Genomic DNA, 17825 nt, shown 5'->3' with positions numbered 1-17825 from the left:
CTCTATGCCAAGAGGAGAGAAATCAAAAGGAATCACATCCCATTATGAATCCTAAGGCAGCCTGAAGACTTCACTTCTTATATCTTGTTTCTTAGCAAGGCAAAAATTTGAGCTTGAAATGAAAAAGATAAAACAGGCTCCGAGAATTGGATCAGCAGCAGCAGCTCTGGAGCTGAGTTACTATGGCAATGGCAGTGCTGCTGCACAGCTTCTTCTCACTCTTACAACTGGTACAGCAGCTTTGCAAATGTATGTGGGAAATTTCCACCCCACACATGCCACGGGTGCCCATGATCTCAGGAGAAGCCCATGGTCTCAGGTGCCCTGATCTCTACTGAAAGGAAGAGCAAATTTGTGTGATTAAAATTAGTGATTTGCAATTTTCCATGGAAACAGTCTTGGAGCAGTAGGGAAAGGTCCAGAATTCTTCCTGATCTTTTGTGGCAGGAAGGTAGGTGCCAGTGCTTAGAAGGTATCTTCTAAGCATAGAATTTTTATTACAGGAATTTTAGGCTTTTTTTTTCAGCTGTAACTACCTCACGTCTCTGAATTATAGATGTCTTGTCACTGCCAGGGAAGAATGGTATCATCTTTTTGGCAAAGCATAGCTTGGAGCTCTACATAAGTAATGGATCTAATTCTGATGCCAGGTTAATAAATTAGTAATTATGACTCTTTGGATATACAACAATCAGTGCGTCAGTACTTACCAGTGTCCTCTTTCCTCTTCGAGGTCTAGATGAATGCATCAGCTTTCCTGTTACTGATGCTATGCTCTCTGCACTATACATTAAAGGCACATTTGCTCTTAATTATTTTTGAGACAGTATTTAATATTTACGGTCTAATAGCAAACAGAAGTTCCAATGAAAAACTGGGCCCCTTCATAGGTGTCATGGGAAAATTAACTAGAACAGCAGGAAACATAAATGTAAAGGGAATCTTTGCCCAAAAAGATGATTTCTGAAAGCACAACTTCTGCAAGCTCATTAGGTCCCATAAGCAGATATATATGTGGAACCTCAAATGAGTTTCATATTGAGAATTTCATCATCCTTGTAGAAAAGCAGTCCTTTTCACCTGTTGTGTCCATATACTTATAGCCCAGAATGTAGTCCCGCTAATGCTTGTTTTTTAAATAGATCCTCTCTAGAGAGCAGATTAACAAGGTTACCAAATGCGCATTAATCAATAGGAGGGTCAACAACAATTACCACAATGAATGGTAAGAGAGAAAATGCTACAAAAATGCTACAATATTGCAATGTATCACCTGAGAATCAAGTACATTTTTATGTCAGAATCAAGTTTTAAAATAATATGAAGAAATTCTTTACTTTAGGAAGAAATTCTTTACTGTGAGGGTGGTGAGACACCGGGACAGGTTGCTCAAGGAAATTGTGGATGCCCTGACAGTGTCAGTCTTCAAAACCAGCTTGGATAAGAGCTTAAGCAACCTGGTCTAGTGGGAAGTGTCCCTGCCCGTGGCCGGGGAGGATAGGACTAGGTAATTCTTAGGGTCCCTCCCAAACACTTAACTGTCTATGATTCTATGACTAAGAAGCAGAGAAGTCTGACGGTGCATTTTGCTAAGTGTGCGCCCATACATCCATCGTATCTGTACCGGCATCATCTGCCCTCTGCCCCTGTCTCCTGTGCCCGCGTTCCTCTCGCCTTTCGCGGCCAGGGCCCGGCAAGCCCGGTCGGACGGCGGGGGCTGCGGCGGCCCGGGCCGAGGGCCGCGCCCCAGCCCCGCACCTGCCGGCGCCCCGGGGGCGGGCGCGGCGCGGGCGCTGCGGCGGCACCACGTGTCGGGGCGGGGAGCGGCGGCGGGGCCGGGCCGGGCAACGCCACCCCCAGCGCCGCAGCGGCAGCGACAGCGCAGCCCGGCTCAGCGCATCCCTCTCGCCCATGCCAGGTGCCTGTTCCCGGCTGCGCCGTGATTGAGGAGCGATGGGGCCTCTGCGGGAGAGCAGCAAGGTGAGGAGACGGGGACGGACGGCGCGGCGGGGAGCGAGGAGAAGCAGGGGCAGGCAAATCGCGTCCTGCCCCCGCCCTGGGGGGGGCGGAGGGGCCGGGATTTGCCTGCCCCTGCCTCGATGATGGAAAGAGGAGGGCACATCCGAGAGGTTCCTGACGGGGTGTCCCTTCCCGAGCAGGAGCAGAGGACGCAGCTGGAAAAGGAGGTGTCCCGCAGCCGCATCCCCCGCTTGGTCCTTCGGCCGCAGCAGAAGGTATCTCCCGCTTCCGAATCGCCCTTTTCGGAAGAGGAAAGCCGGGAGTTCAACCCGCCCAGTTCCTCCGCGGGCTCCGGCAGGACTATCAGCAGCAACAGCTTCTGCTCAGGTACCGCAGAGAGATCCCCCGCAGCCTCGGGGTCTCTGGGGAACACGGTCTGCCCCACACGGCCACCCCTGAGGCTCCGCTGTCATCCCAGCCGCAGCATCTGTGCGTCGGGCTCCCATCGAGCCCGCATGAGCAACCCGTTTTACCGATGAAAAAGGGCAACCATTGATTTTTCCAGGGAAATCTAGTATCTGTTTTTTTAATATGTGTCTATAAGCAACACCAGATGTTTCCATTCCGAGTTCTGCTATCCACTGCTAAAGAAGTTGGCGGTTTTATTGCGGCAGAAGCGTTGCTTTAAAGAGAAGTATTTGCCTTAACGACTGCAGTGTGGTATTAAGGCATTTTGAAAAGCTCTTAAATCAAAAGTCGGTAAAACAGGGGAGTTGCTATCAGACTGCAATTCCTTTTGGGTTTTTGACAATGATCTCCATGAATTGGAACAGAATATGTAGGTGAAATCTTCACTGTCATATTGAAATAACTTTTGTTTATTTCAGAATCCAGGCGTCTAGTGATGAGTGTGTCGCCAGACATGAGCTGGGCATGATGGCTTCTCTACAGAGAGGGCAATGGATGCGTGGTTGATCAGAAATTATTACTCTCCAACTGTAGACCAAAAAATGTAATTTGCTCTTCAAAATATCACATGAGGGGCAACTCAAAACCAGATTTTTTTACGTTGAATATTTGCCCTGTGTAGAGTTTAGCACAATTTAAATGCCTCAACTGGCCGTGAAAGACTCAGATGCCTACTAGTGGTAATTTTTTAATTCAGTGAAACTCTTCACTGTAAATGACATTAATGTACACAAATAAAAAAACTGAGGGTCACATCATGAACACCTTGGACTCTATATGCCTGTGGTAATTCAAAAGGTATTTTTGGTGTGGAGAAATTTGTTTTCAATAGTCAGTTTTTTGGAAATTGTAACAATTTCAGCGGTGGAATTGGAAGTGCTAGGTTAGTGGTTGGACTCAATGACTTTAGAGGTCTTTACAACCTAATTGCTTCTATGATTCCGTGATTTTCTATTTAAAAATCTGAATTATAAGAAGTCTTTTTGCAGTAGTTAGTATCAGAGCAACTTCTCAAGCTTCCTTTTTTTTTGGTTCATAAAGTATTTTCAATTACCAGAGGTGTTCCTGGGAATAGACAGGAACGCTCTTATTTATCTTGGTTTTCTCTACAGTGGATTAGATTACTGTTATTACTTTTTTAACTCCTTTCATGAAAAGCAGTGTATTGAACAAAATGTACAAGTTTTCTTAGATGAGAAACACAATATCCATGTTTGAGTCTAGCTCTGCCAGATTTTGCAATTCAGGCTCAGTGGAATGATCTGTTTGGTTATTGTTTAATGAACAATGCAGAGCGTTAAACAAACATCATAGGATTGGAAGAATGCTGGAGTCTTTTTCCCATGCCTTTTTAATCCCTCCACCTTACCTGCTTCAGTTTGCGTGTTCCAATGAAATAAAATCTTTCAAAGCTTTCTAGAAAAACGTTATTTTTATGATCTCTCCCAAATGGCTGCTTTTCATCCTAAATTTTTTCGTTCTGAGTTGACAAGCCTTTCATCTTGATCGCTGACATTTTTTTCATCTTTTGCATTTGTACCCTGCTCTTCCGACTACTCAACATGTAGCTGTCACTGTCATATACCCTTGCTGTCCCACTGCACTCTATAGGCTGTCTTGAGTCCCAGCAGCACATTTTTTTTTTATTCTGGGTGTGTCTGATCTCATGGCTTGACAGTTTTAAGGCACCTTTCACAGAGGTATTGCAGCGTGCAATGCTGGTCTCTTAACCAGCATCTTAAGCACAACCGCCCATCTCTTTTATTTATTTTATTCATATTTTATTATTTCATGCATGCTTCAATGATTTAGTTTGATTTTTTTTCTCCACATAAGCACTTTGTGTTCCTAAATCTGCCTGCAGCACCCATACAGGTACATTCTATGTAGTTTGCTGCTCTGAGTCTTCAGACCTTACACAGCCATGGATCAGCCAAGGCAGTGTCCTCCATCCTAGACCCTGGTTCAGTTGTTGCTAGGTTTGATGGATCTTTCACTGGGATGCAGGTATGGCAACAGTCACTGACTTGATTTCCTCATTCTCTGACATCTCTTTCCTGTCTTCCACTTATAATCCTTCTTTATCAGCATTTGTCTGATTTAGAGTAAAATCCCCCAGGGACAGTAGGTGGCTGGTAATTCCTGTTTCTGGGGAGGGGATGGTGAACAGATGAGTGGAGGGGCCACAGCCCTAACCTGCCCCTCCTGGTGCTTTTTAATTTAGAAGTAGCATGTGCAAAAAAGGTTATTTAAAATTAGCTAGTAGTACATTTGGAAGATGGGAGCATATGGGAACATTAATGTAGCAGTATGAGAAAGTTTGTGAGCATTTGGATACATGTCTCTTTTGTAATTTCTTTTGAGCATTAAGCCCCAAAATGTTTTTGATAAGCAGAAGCTAGTATGAATTGATCCCTGGAATGATTAATTTCCTCTTTACCCTTCTCTTGTCAGATTGTTCTCTACCTTTCCTCCATTATTATTGACACCAAGTAATGATCCGTAGATTTCTTTTTAGCCCAATAGAAATTACTCTTTTCCCCTCATCCATTATATATGTATATTTTTTCCTTCATTCCCTAGAGCTTCTGATCTTGTCCATTTTCATTGTGTGCTTACACTGGTCTCAGTGCCTAAGTGAAGGCTTGGAGTTCCTTCATTTTAAGTGAGGGCAAATCTTGTAGGTATTAATAATGTTGGTTTTGGGAATCATGGCAGTGCGGCCGGCATGATGGTAACAGCAAAAAATATCTCTTGGCAACAGAAAAGAGACAGCTTTTGTAATGCTTAGTTTCTTTTGAAGAAGTTGTTAGTTCTGGCTGTGATTGGTTTAAATTTGCATGATCAGCTCCCTCTTTGTCTTGAGTGAATCAGAGCTTCACTTGATCATGTTGGTCAATTATTTGCAGTTGACTTTATGTCAGTTTTGCTTTGTAAGTCCATATGAAACACAGTGAGAGTGTTAGTCATATCTGGAATATTCCTGACAAAATTTTAATATGCTTTTATATGTGTTTTTAATATTCTTTGTTTCTGCCAAGTGAATGTGGATGCTGTCTGGATGTTGTGTAGGCAAGCTGAGCTTTTGTGTCTGAGTTCACCATGCACAACCCTTTCTTAAAACCTTAGAGCATCTGGGGTTCTGGCTGTCATTTGATATGGGAGCACTTCTCTTCTTTGGCTCAGATGTTAGCCACAGAACTCATACAGTGTCAAAGGATGGAAGAACACTTTCCCAGCAGCTTCGTGTGGCTCACCTGCTACGGAGCATTTGCCTGTGTCAAGCATGTTCCTCTCCTGGGTTGCACTAGGCTTTCAGGTTGCTGCGTGCACTTACCTTATCAGTTGCTTTGTAAGAAATATGAGACTTTGGTTGGAGCACTGCCCTTGGTTTTGGAGTCCTTGATTTGAAGTCAGCCTGTGCTAAGCTCAGTAAATGTATTCAGCTTTTCTTTTAAAAAGGAATTTAGTCTGGGATATACTTCCTTTTCTACTTTTGGTTTTTGAATAACTCAGCTTTTAAATTTCTCTGTATAAAGATGACTTGTTACATGGTACCTTTACAGCACTGCCCAAATCCTTTTTCAGCCTTTTCTAGGATGCCAACTGCCAGAATTTCATCAGGAAATGCAGTGAAGCTTTGGTAACCAAGATGTAGCTTTGCAGGAAGCTCTTGTATATTTAATAATTAGTTCAGTAAAAGAATTTTCGAGCCAGAGGACTTGGTTTATAGCTGTAGCAAACAGTTCCTCTTTTCTTGGGCTTACCTGTAAATCACCTTTTTAATTAGACTGAATAGTGCTATGAGCTATTGAAAACCAGCATCTCTGTGCATCAGTGACTGTGACTCACTCCAACGCAGTCTTCAAAAATAGGAGTTGAAGCTTTGTTCTTGCTTTTTCTTTAAAATTTCAAGATCTGGTTCAACACTTATTCAAATTCAATCCCTGTTTCATAACATGCTCTTTTCTGGGGTAGAGATTTTATTTAACTCTTGTCCTTTGCATATGGCACAATAAAAGTACACATGTACCATGGCTGCACTGTAAGCCTGGGGTGTGGGTGCTGCAGTAGGAGTCTCAATGTTGCCATTCCTTGCTCACCTGCTCCTGTGCCCTTGATCTCAGAGATTATTTGCCAGTTGGCCCAGCTATTGGTGGATGCTGGGGCTGAGTTCACAGTGTGTGTCCAAAAAAGCATGTAGGCTTTTGGCACGCTTATTAAGTCCATGTGAATGCACAACCCATTTTGCTTGCCACAGACAAGAAGAAAAGGTTGTACAACCCTTACTGAAGAAAAAAGCTGTACCTTCTTGCACTCCAGTAAATTATTTCTCTGTTAAGAGCATTGAAGCACATTGCATTATAAAGCAGCTAGCCTTGGAGACTACACAAAATAAGTATGTGTACTGCAATATATATTCCTGAATAGAAATAGATACAGAAAATAAATTTTTTAGTATTTTAACAAGTCAACAGGTTGAGGCCAGACAGTTGGTTTAAATTACTGAAAGTAATTGCTCCTATTATTTGTTTTCATATATATATATACAAACAAATACATATATGTATATATGTATTTGTTTGTATATATGTTGTATATATGTATTACTATGGAAACAGTGAGCTCTCATTCTTCTTGTTTCTTTTTATAAGAAATTTTTTTAAATAGTTCCTTATTGGTTTATGTGTTTGATTTTTTTCTCTAAGCTACTGATTCAAAGAAACATGCTTAAAAGTTCTCAAGTATGTGATACTGAAAGTTAGATTCTCTTTCCTGCAGTCCTTTATGCTATGCTTTCCCACAGTCATTTTGCCTTTGTTTCAGACTTTCTGGAGGACTTTTCTAGCACTTTCATTTGCAGCACTTTGTAAGGCAGTTCAGTGATGACTGTGATATTAATTTACAAAAACATTGAAACAAAATCTGTTTTCAAAAATACACATGTGGCCTTTTTTCATGAGAGTGGCACTGGTGACATGCTTCCTTTTCTCACTGCTGCTTCCCTAGAGAATTTCCTGCTGGACTGGCTTACATGCAATAATTTATTATTGGTTCATATTATGAGCCACTAGTTCTGTCTCTGTGGCACAGATCTGTTCCAAACCTGGAAATAAGAACAGTGCCTAGGTATTAAAGAGCAAGTCTGCTTGTTCCCCAGTTTTTGGCCTTTCCCTGCTTCCCTTTCAACTTCAGTATTTATTCCCCCTGACTAAGTAACAATCCTTTTGTTCTTTTTTGCCACACAACAACATCTGGAAGCCAAAATATTTGACCTTTTGGATGTTTTTTATCACCTTTTTATGTGTCTGTCAGTACTGTGAACCTTTAAAACCCAACCCAGAGCCTCCTGGGGTCAGTAGGACAGTTCCCGTTCTCCCTGGAACATTTTGCATGGTGTCCTGAGAGCAGTCACCCTTTCTACTACACCTAAGCCTTTCTACTGCCCTTTTAGTTGTAGCTCGTTGTGTACTGTGGGCTGAATTCTAAACACTGTCTGGTATTTTCTTCACACAAATGCATAATCCAATACTTTTTTTTTACGGTGTTTTTCATGCAACTTTCTGTTAAGTTGAATATTGTCATGCACTCTGGAGAAAATCACAACTTGTAGCAGGAATGAAACTCGAATCAGAAGTCTTCAATTTACTTTTTGTTAAAGAGAATCTTGATGTTTTAAGAGAAAATCAACATTACATGTTTTAGCCCTACATTTATAGGATTAGTATATACCCATGAAATTTTCAAACAGTGTTTTGAAATGTATGTGACTAGATTCTATGGTGCTACTCAGTGCCACTCTGGGCTTGAGGATAGTTAAAAGAGAAAAGAAAAATATGCATAAAACAACAATGGATTGAATATATATTATTTCCTTCCATAAGAAAGTAAGCAAAGCAGCCTTATGAGGTGATGTTGAAGCTGTGAGGGTCACAGTTATATGCTGTTGGCCATGGAGGCAGAGCTATATGAGACCAAATGAGTATAACATGTTGCACCATTTGAGGAATAGGTACAAAATTCTTTGTGGTCTATTGAAAATTTTTATTTCCCAAAATGGTGCCTTCAAAACTGGAAAGAATATTTCTAGTTTCTTTCTTTGCTGCATAATGGAATAAACTACACAAGACCCCACAGAAACCCATCTATATATACATATATATTTCACTTAATGTTAATATTAAATGCATAGTATTTCTTACACTGGATTTAGTCAATGCTTTCCCACCAGAGGTAGCAGCAGTGGTTCCACTTCCAGCTGTTGTCCTCAGAAAGATTAATGAGGTCTACTAAATTGCTTAAACCCATACCAAATAGAAAAGACTCTTCTTTGTCTTTTTTTTTTTTAGATTCTTCCCTGTCCTTACATTTAGTGTAAAAATTTCTATAAAGTTTTCAAGTAGATTTTTCAGTCCTTTATCATGTTAAACCCCTTGTCCAGATGTTTTCTGTGATGTGATAATGAAACTCAGGGAGCTGTGCTGTTCCTGACCACAGGTCTCCTAGTAACAGTACTATTTTTATTGATATTTTTACTAGTAAGCCCTTATGCTTCTCTTCTGTAATACACCATTAGGAGGGATATAAATGTAATGACAAAGCCAGTAAACCACCATTATATAGTCCTCTTTCTTTTCATATGTTTTGAGACAGCTCATGTCAGTCCTGTTTGTTAGTGAAATGTTCAAGTAGAAGGAGCATTAGTAGATTTGCTGCCAAAATAAATTAAAATTAGCTACTTCAGTATGACTTAGCAATTGCACAATCAGACATCAAGAGCAGATTGCTTTAAAGACATGTTTATGTGAAATCCTGCATTGCAAAAGATGCCCAAGTTTAGGAGCAGATCGGTCCATCTTTTTTCACCTTCCTCTCTCCTCTTTTATACTTCCAATCTCAGCCTGTCAGCATTCCTGCCATGCTGTGACTGAGCAGAGAGGGCCTCTTTCCAAATTCAGTAAGCAGCTCTCATGCTGAATTTTCAGCAGTTAGTGGGCAGCCTGTGGGTGTGACAGAAGCCAGCTCAAAGGGGCTGGTGAGCAACAGGTGTAAAAGTTGCCTGTACATTGATGATCCTCAGCAACCACTTGAAGATGTTTAGTCGTGATTTTACTGGGTTAGATTTTATGACTAGAACATTACAGTCAAAAGTTCTCGCTTGAAAGATGGACTGTGAATAGCAGGGTGTTTTCCAGATGAGGAATATCTGACAAAAAGAAAAGCATGTAGGTTGTAGGGACCTGTAGAGATCATTTCATCCAGCCTCTTTTTTGAAGCCAGACTGTTCCCAGCACATCCCAGCAGTCATGTATTTGTCTGTTGGAGTCTAGAAACCCTTCAAGGACAGGAGTTTGCACAGCCTCTGTAGGTGACCTCAGGGAGTGGTGGAGCTGCTAGCCAGCCTTTGTTCACAAGCAAAATGGAGCATAGTTAATTCAAGTTTTGCCTGCAGAGACACCGAGATTAAATGTGGAAATTATTTGCATGGCAGGATTTCGCATAAGTAGGCCTCCTGTCTTTTCCTGACACTGCTGTAGTTGTCCTTGTGCTTCAGCTCTGCTTTACCATGTTTGACTTTTGGTAAGAGACTTGCCTCACAAGTATGTAATATTCTGAGACATCTTCTTAAATACCAAGCCAAACAGATCTTCAAAATAGCTAAGAAATTACTTTTAAATTGATCAGAAGGACCAAAACTAATAGTGTTTCTAGGACTCTACCTTTAGTGAAGCTAATAAATATATTTTTCTAAAGTCTGTCTGATTTTGTAAGCAACAACTTGCTACTAGCAAATTATTAAACTTACAGAGTATGTACAATCACGTACTGGAATGGCCTCAGTAAAAATGAAAGGTTTTAGTACAATCAGGAGCTGAGGAGAATATTCCCACTTCTTACCTTAGGCTGTGCTCCCTCAGTGGTTGCTGGAAAGGTGAGGGTGCCTCCAGAGGTATGAGGTAGGATTTAAGCCTGTTGAGGCCCTGCTGGTGTGAATGTGAATATGCTCCTACCTCTGCCTTTCTATGTGTACTACTAATTTTATACTCTGATGTTTTGTCTGCTGCTTTTTCTGTGTTTCCCAATTGTTCCAGAATGACACTGTGACTCTCCCATTAGCCGTTTTCTCTGTCTGGCACTGAGCCCTTACACTCACTGGTTCAGCTGCCCAGGTCAGAGCAGTGACTGTGTTGGTCCTTGGAGGGAGCTGTGACCCTGCAGGCAGCGACTCAGAGTACTGGGATGACTTAGCCTGAATGGGGTGTCCTTCTTGCCTCACCCTCCAGAGGAGCCTCTTTCTCTCTGTTTAATACAGAAAGAAACTTACAAGTGGAAGGCAGGTGCTGTATTCCCTTTGGTGTCTGTCAGCAACTTGCATAATTGCATAAACACCCCTGTGCTACAAGACTAGCCATGAAGAGGAGACCAAAACAGTTCAAAAAGTGAGGGTTAAAAAAGATGAGGCAGGCAAGCAGACTGGGAGATTACCCTGAAAAATTACCCTTTGTGGTTCCTTCACTGCCAATAGCCAGCTTGCAGTGCACCTTCCTGGCAGAGCTGTGGCTACCCAGACTAACAGATCCTGGGATAAATGCAAACATAACCACCAGGTAAAAGCCAGAAAATTGTTTTTGTCTTGGTACACTGAATATTCAGATTTTGTTAGAGCCACATGGTTAATTCCAGAATCCACATTTCCTGGTGGAAATTCAGACTATATACAGCCTGAACACTGGTCAGGGGACTCTTAGGAGGAGACAAATGTTGGGCAGTGAAATAGAGATCAGGCAGGAACTGGACCATTCAGTGTCACAGGAGTGCCTAACTTGATCTGGCAGCTAGGAGTGAAAGTAAAAAGAAGTCAGTGCTTCCTCAGTGAGGGCATCATTAATTATTTACATGTGTTATATAAGGAGGTTGTATATTCAAAGCTTCTTGAAACCTTTTGGGAAAGGCAGTATTTTTTTAAAGAAGGTTCTAAGGAATATTCTAGTGAACCTTCCAAGATATCTGGGCTGAGAAAATCATCACATCTTAACATACAGCCTAAAAGTCTATAAGAACAGTATTTTTGTCAATTGTTCAGAGTATTATTATCTTTAATACTGTTGTTTATGTTTTGACTTTACTGTTTAAAGGTTAGTCAGGGCATGCAAATGTCAGAGTCCTCTGAGCAACTTTCCTGATGGTTTGTTTGAGAAGACACTATCCTGTGCTTGGCTTTGAAATTTGGCAGGCATGTCTGATCTGGGAGAGGGCTTGGACATAGAATTTCAAGTGATGAAATCCAGCTGATGTTCAAAAGAAAAGTCTACTCCCAGAATGCTCCTAGGAGGCCCCTGTGGGAAAAAAGACACTGTGAAAGAAAGCAATGGAAATCATGTGTTATAAATTCATGTTATTTTACCTCTTGTGCAAGTAAATTCAGGCAAGATCAGAAGTACAGTCTATTTACCAGCTCTTTCTTTTTTTGTCTTCCTGGTGCTGATGTGCCTGAGAAAGTAAATAAGATCTGCCTCTGCTCTTGAGGAGTGTAAGATCTGAAGTCCTTTCTGGAGCAAAACTCCTGTTGAGTTACAGGGTTGAATCCTTAACTGACCTTGCTGGAAACTATATGCACATCACATCAGAAAGTGAATTCTATTGTGGACTCATCTACTCCTTACCTGCTTTTTTGAGAGAGATTCCTTATCTTGGCCCATTTCTGGGTAGGTGGAGGTCTTTACTTCCCTCAGAGTTTCCAGCAGGGTTTAGGAGGAGCCTGCAGGTCTGGGGGAAACACTGAACACACCGTGCCACAGTCACGTTCTGCTTGCAGGGGAGGAGCAGAGGGGTTGCTGCAGCAGTGAGCAGGGAGGGTGGTCAGGCTGTCTGGAGATGGAGAGGGAATCAGCTCCCCAGGGTATGCAGGGAGGTCTGCTGCTCTCCTCTGGGGAGTTCACCTACAGTATTAAATACAAATCAATAGCCTGTTAACGTTTCAATAGCAGGAAAGATGAAGGTAGGCAGGCAATTGGCTGGCACTAAGCAGCTGGAGAGCATCTCACTCTTCACCAGGACTTTTCCTTGTGCCAGGAGGATGAGCTGTGGGTTGGGTGGATCCCCTCAATGTACAAAAGAGCTTTGCTTGCTTTGACGGTGAGCACCAGTATTTCATAGGTAGTCCTTCCATTCTGTGGTAGCAAATATTTTGATTATTCAAAAGGCTGACACAGAAAAATCTTTCTCTACAGCTTGCCCTAGTTCTGGAAAATTTATAATTTTGCTCATGTTTCTGGATAATAGTAGTAGAACTACTATTTTTACATTACATAAAAAAACTATCAGAGGAGAGGGAATACAATAAAATAATTCATTTACTGCAGCGGGAGTGGGAGTGCTCACCTGGTTGTTGTTGATGTTGTTATTATTACTATTATTGTATCTAAAGGTTACAAGGGGTATGAGTAGAGAAAAGCTATTCTTCTTTGTGCCAGGCTCATTAGTTCTTTTTTAAAATGCCCTGTTGCACTGAAAGCTGAAGTTCTTAAAAGTAAAACAAAGATATGTAGATATGGCATAATCTGATGGTACAGTGTCACCAGTGTGATATCACAGGGGGGTGGTAAAAAAAAATTTTTGTGCTATTTCAGTATGTATTCTTTAGCTACCTTTCTCCTAATTGTAGTTAGTTTTGCACATTTGAGGGTTTTAGTGCCCCAATTTTTAACACTGTAGTTTAGTTCTTTCATTGTGTAAAGTTTTATCAGCTCCTGTGGTTCTTCCAGGCTGCATCTCTATAGCTTTGGGAGTTACTTCTACATAAATTCTCCCATATAAAACAAATATGTGAGGTCTGCAGAACCTGTGCAGGTATTGCTGTAACTGTATCGGTGGAGAGATGAGGTAAATAGTTTCTTGTGGGTTTGGGTGGAAGGTTTTGGGAGGGGACTTTGCTTGGGTTTTGGTTTTTTGTTTTGAGGAGGCTTTTGTTCTAACAGAAAGTTTGGAAATTAATGCCACATACAGAAACATCTAAGTGGAAAGGTCATAATTAAAAACAAACTGTGCAAACTGACACTTATTTCTGAATATACTTGATTATAAATGTTTGTGTGCCTCTAAAGAGAGGATGCTCTGGACACAGCTGAAGCAGCTGCTTAAATGCAATTCAGGAGCTCACTAAGTGGTGCTGATCCACTGTCTGCAGGTAATATTCACCCAGCCTGCAGAAGACACTCCAAATTGGAGTTGGAGAAAGAGAAACAGGTGCTGATCTGAGAGGAAATTGCCACCTTCTCTCTTCTTTGTGTTGAGTTATATTGTGATGTTGGTGGCAATGGAAAGGATAAAAAGTAAGCTAAAGTCATGTGGGCAGCAATCCTTCATTAGTCAGGATGAATGTAGGGACAGGCTGAACAGCTTATTAGCAGTTCTCTCTTTCCTGTTATTTTGCTAGGAACTAATTCTGAGTTACAGAAGGCAGCAACAAGACAGCAAAAAGATACACCTTTTGGCTTTATTGGTATTATTTGAAAGAACTAAATATGATTAAACTGGATTAGGTGCTTTGCACTGTTACTGCCCCTTGCGCCCTGGGAGGTGTTTCTGGCAGTAGGCTGGGTTGCCCCTTGGCTTAGCATCGTGCCTGGCACTTGGCAGAGGCCTGAAATGCAGCACCTCAGGATGCTGGCTGCTCCTGCAGCCTAATACACGCAGCTTGCTCTGGACAGTCAGCAGGTGTGGGTACCTGACTCGGGACTGAAGGCAGGACATGTTAAAATGAGAAGCAGAACCTTGGGACAGATGAGTGAGGATAGAAAAACTGCCCAGGCATGAAGGAAGACTGGATTACACAAAAGAAGTTTTTCTACTGTATTGAGGAAGCAATAATTAAAAAAAAGCAAAAGCTGTTCTTTCCTGCTGAGGGGAGGTAGGCAGAAAGGTGTTAGATATGGGGTCTCCCTTCTGTCTCATAAGTCATGCACTGACTTTTAAATCAATATGCCTGTGCAAAGCTCAGTACAAAATGACTCTTGACCTACATTATGAACAGGGTGAAAGAGGTAAGTGCAAAACAGTCATGCAAATTATTTGGCTTAGTTGCAGGTACTTATTTGGGTTTCATGATAGCTAAAGATAATGCATCAGGAGAAGAGTGCAATGGCATAATTCAGATGGCAGCTTTCATTTTGTCCTGGGAAAGAACAATTAGATTTCCCCAGGAGAGTCAGGGTAGCATGTTTGATTTTGTTGTGTATCAATTAAACCACCATGACTTTTAGGGGAACTGCAATTACTCCAGAGTACATGGAACGTGATTAGATGAAGTTGTAGTTTCATACATGGATTTCATTCAAAGTCAGGCTGCTTACTTGGCAGTCACGTGTTAAGGGCTGGAGTGTTTGTATCCCTGGAGGTCAGGAACCTGGGTCTGTTCCCAGGGTGGCTTGTTGATGCCCTGGAGTGCTTCTGTGCCCTCAGAGGAATTCAGCTTTAAACAAAAGCCATCTGTGTATAACCCACTCTCTTCTAAACCAGGTACCTCACAGCCACTTGTCAAGAATGGAAGAGTTCTATGATCATGATTGCTTTTAAATGAAAGGCAATTTTGAGGAACCTCTATTAATTCCTGTTACATGAAATTCCTGACTTCATGCATGTGGGCTGTAGGTTGTTTTCTTGTTGTTCAGATATGGGAACATTTCTTGAAGGAGGGCATGTGGCCCATGCTTGCTCTGCAGCCAGTGTGCACTGCACAACATTTGTGTCTCATGTGTAACTTCATGCTGCAATATTCCTTAACCTTGCTAAAGGAATTTGTCTTCAATAGAAATTTTCATTATGTAGCCCCTGATTTTGTATTTTGTCAGACCGAATACAAGAAGTATTTGCCTTTTAGCTTGCCATAAGGTATTCAAGATTTCTTCACAAAATGCGTGAAACAAATAGCTTCTCACCAGGTTTCAGAGCCAAGGTTGTACATATCTCTTACTGTAAAGAGTTGTAGTTCAAACACTCTTTCTTTTATTCTGCTAATTTTCACATATTTACTAGTTGGAAATGTTGATGTTTTACTTTTCTCTTCAGATGACACTGGCTGTCCCAGTAGCCAGTCAGTATCTCCAGTTAAGACTCCTTCTGATGCTGGAAACAGTCCAATCAGTTTTTGCACTGGTAGTGATGGAGACTTTTCCAGGAAGAAATTCAGTCCAGGGTCAATGAGTGAAGGAAATACGCAGCTGGGTCGATACAAGAAGGAGACAAAGACAAGCCTTGTAAAGCCCGGTGAGTATAATTCCTTTCATTTCCTTAATTACACTTTCTAATTGACTGGTATATTTACAGGTATCTACATACATAGACACCTGTGTTGTGCCACCTGTCATATCACTAATGCTGATAGTAAATAAAATAGGTGGCTTCTTTCTGTGGAGACACCTGAAAGATATGAAAACACTATTGTTATTGTCCTGTTCATGGAAATATAATCAACTGACATATTCTCTTTTTTTATGAGGCTCGATGGTGATATCAAATAGCTGAAATGGATTTTATTCTGTTTCATAGTAACTGCACACATATTTCAGTGCCCAAAGAGAAATGACTCTTAAAATAAGAAAAAAGTCTTGTGATGTCCTTAAATTTATTGTTAGATCCTGCCTAAACATTGTGCTGCCAGGCTCTGACAGCCCTGGGCATGCAAGATGTCTGACAGGCAGCCTTGTGTGGGAGTAGGGCAGATTTGGACCTGTACTGCAGTGGCTGAATCAAGAATGTATCTCCCAGTGCTTTGGGCTAATGGGCCACCTCAGACCCTAAATCACCACCTGCTCGTCACAAAATTCAAGACCAAATACTCAGATGTGCCAATGGTTCCTGTAATTTTAGTGAGTTGATATAAAATATTTTATATCATTTGATTCATGTACAGGCAGCTCTTGATTACAATGGCCAGGATATTTGTGCTGCTGTTTAATTAATCATGGAGACAGAGTTGGCCCTGTACATAGCCAGCTGCAGAACTGACATGGTTTATGAGCTCAGGTACCTCCTGGCTATATTGTTTCCAGAGTCATTTTACCTCTGGAAGCAATTTAGATACTTCCATGAAAAACCAGCTCAGATTTCCCAGCACCATGTTTAATCCAGAAACAGTGGGAAATCTGTTGCAAAATCCAATGGCTTGGTCATTGGAATGGTTGATTAAACCTGTTTTACCACTATCCCTACAAGTTATTTGGCTCATTTCTTAGTACCATGTTACTTGAGTGTTGCCAGTCTCCCACTGCTGTGCATAATGGGTAATAGGTAACATTTTTAGAAGATTTGCAGTGAATGTGGTATATAACAGTCAAATCCACAACTATGGCTACCACAACCATTTTGTTTGTGAATATGTCACTTAGCAAAATGTGAATAATTCATGCAAAAGGTTGTTTTCTAATGAAGAGTCCTATACTCATGGAGAACAGTTACGCACCTTTTTCAATAAATTAATTCACTGTTTTCAGTTTTACACTTTAATTGCCTTATAATATGAAGTTATTAGCCTTTTGCAATATTCAGCAACCAGGTCTGTTTTATAGAGTACTTCTAAGTTCCTCCTGCCAAATATCTCACAATTTTTTTGTGAAAAGCTGTTCAAAATCATGTCATAGTGGGAGAGCTGACACAAGTGGGGCATGTCAGACATAGACACCAAAGGACAGCTGTGGTTAATTTTCCTCAGTATTGGCCACAGGGGTTAATGTGATTTTCTTCCATTGCTATCTCATTCCATAGCTTCAGGTGGACCCAGTCTCTTTCTCATGACCTACTTGCACATGAATTTCTGGTGACTCAGTTAAGACGATGTAGCCATTGTGCAAAGAGGAGGCATCACCATGTAGCAAAACACACAAAGAGTAACCAGAGATCAGTAGAAGGGAAGTGGGATATGGAGGAGAATAACAACAACATGTCCTTGTCATATATTGTCATGGTTTGACACTGGCACAATGCCAGTGCCCCATGAAAATACACCTTCCCTGGTGTCTGCTGTGAGATGTGACCAGGAAATGAGCAAAGCAGCCTACTTAGGAATAGAGGGAAAAAAAGTTTATTAACTAAACTACAAAAAAAGGACACACACACACATATACACATGGAAAATGAAAACTTCACAAAAGCATTTCCTCCTCCCCCTACCAAATTCTACCAATACAATACATCTCCCAAATTTCAACTCTCAGTCCATCATCACTCTGTGAATACTCAATTCTCAGTCTGTCATGAGGAGGAGTCCTTCTTGGGCCACGGTGACCTCTTCCTTTTCATGTCCAGTGCTCTCACCACGGACCAGGGCTGCTTCTAGGGTCGTCCTTTTTAAGGATGCTTTGTCTTCTTCCAAAAAGGGCACAGTCTCACTTTTGGGACAT

General features: G+C 41.4%; 1 protein-coding gene across 1 annotated transcript in view; it reads left to right on the top strand.

Annotated features, from left to right (window-relative positions):
* Window positions 1-1854: 1854 nt before the first annotated feature.
* The window catches only part of SYBU (syntabulin), a 42039-nt gene continuing 26068 nt past the window's right edge, over window positions 1855-17825 (top strand). Inside the window, exons 1-3 of the mRNA XM_030971287.1 lie at window positions 1855-1980; window positions 2160-2346; window positions 15496-15693. Coding sequence (XP_030827147.1) covers window positions 1954-1980; window positions 2160-2346; window positions 15496-15693 — 412 coding nt within the window. The 5' untranslated portion in view covers window positions 1855-1953. The remainder of the gene's footprint in view (window positions 1981-2159; window positions 2347-15495; window positions 15694-17825) is intronic.

Source organism: Camarhynchus parvulus, chromosome 2 (genome assembly GCF_901933205.1).
Source record: "Camarhynchus parvulus chromosome 2, STF_HiC, whole genome shotgun sequence".
Taxonomy (NCBI): domain Eukaryota; kingdom Metazoa; phylum Chordata; class Aves; order Passeriformes; family Thraupidae; genus Camarhynchus; species Camarhynchus parvulus.
Note: the sequence above shows the minus strand (reverse complement) of the source record. Positions and strands in the feature narration are given on the sequence as shown.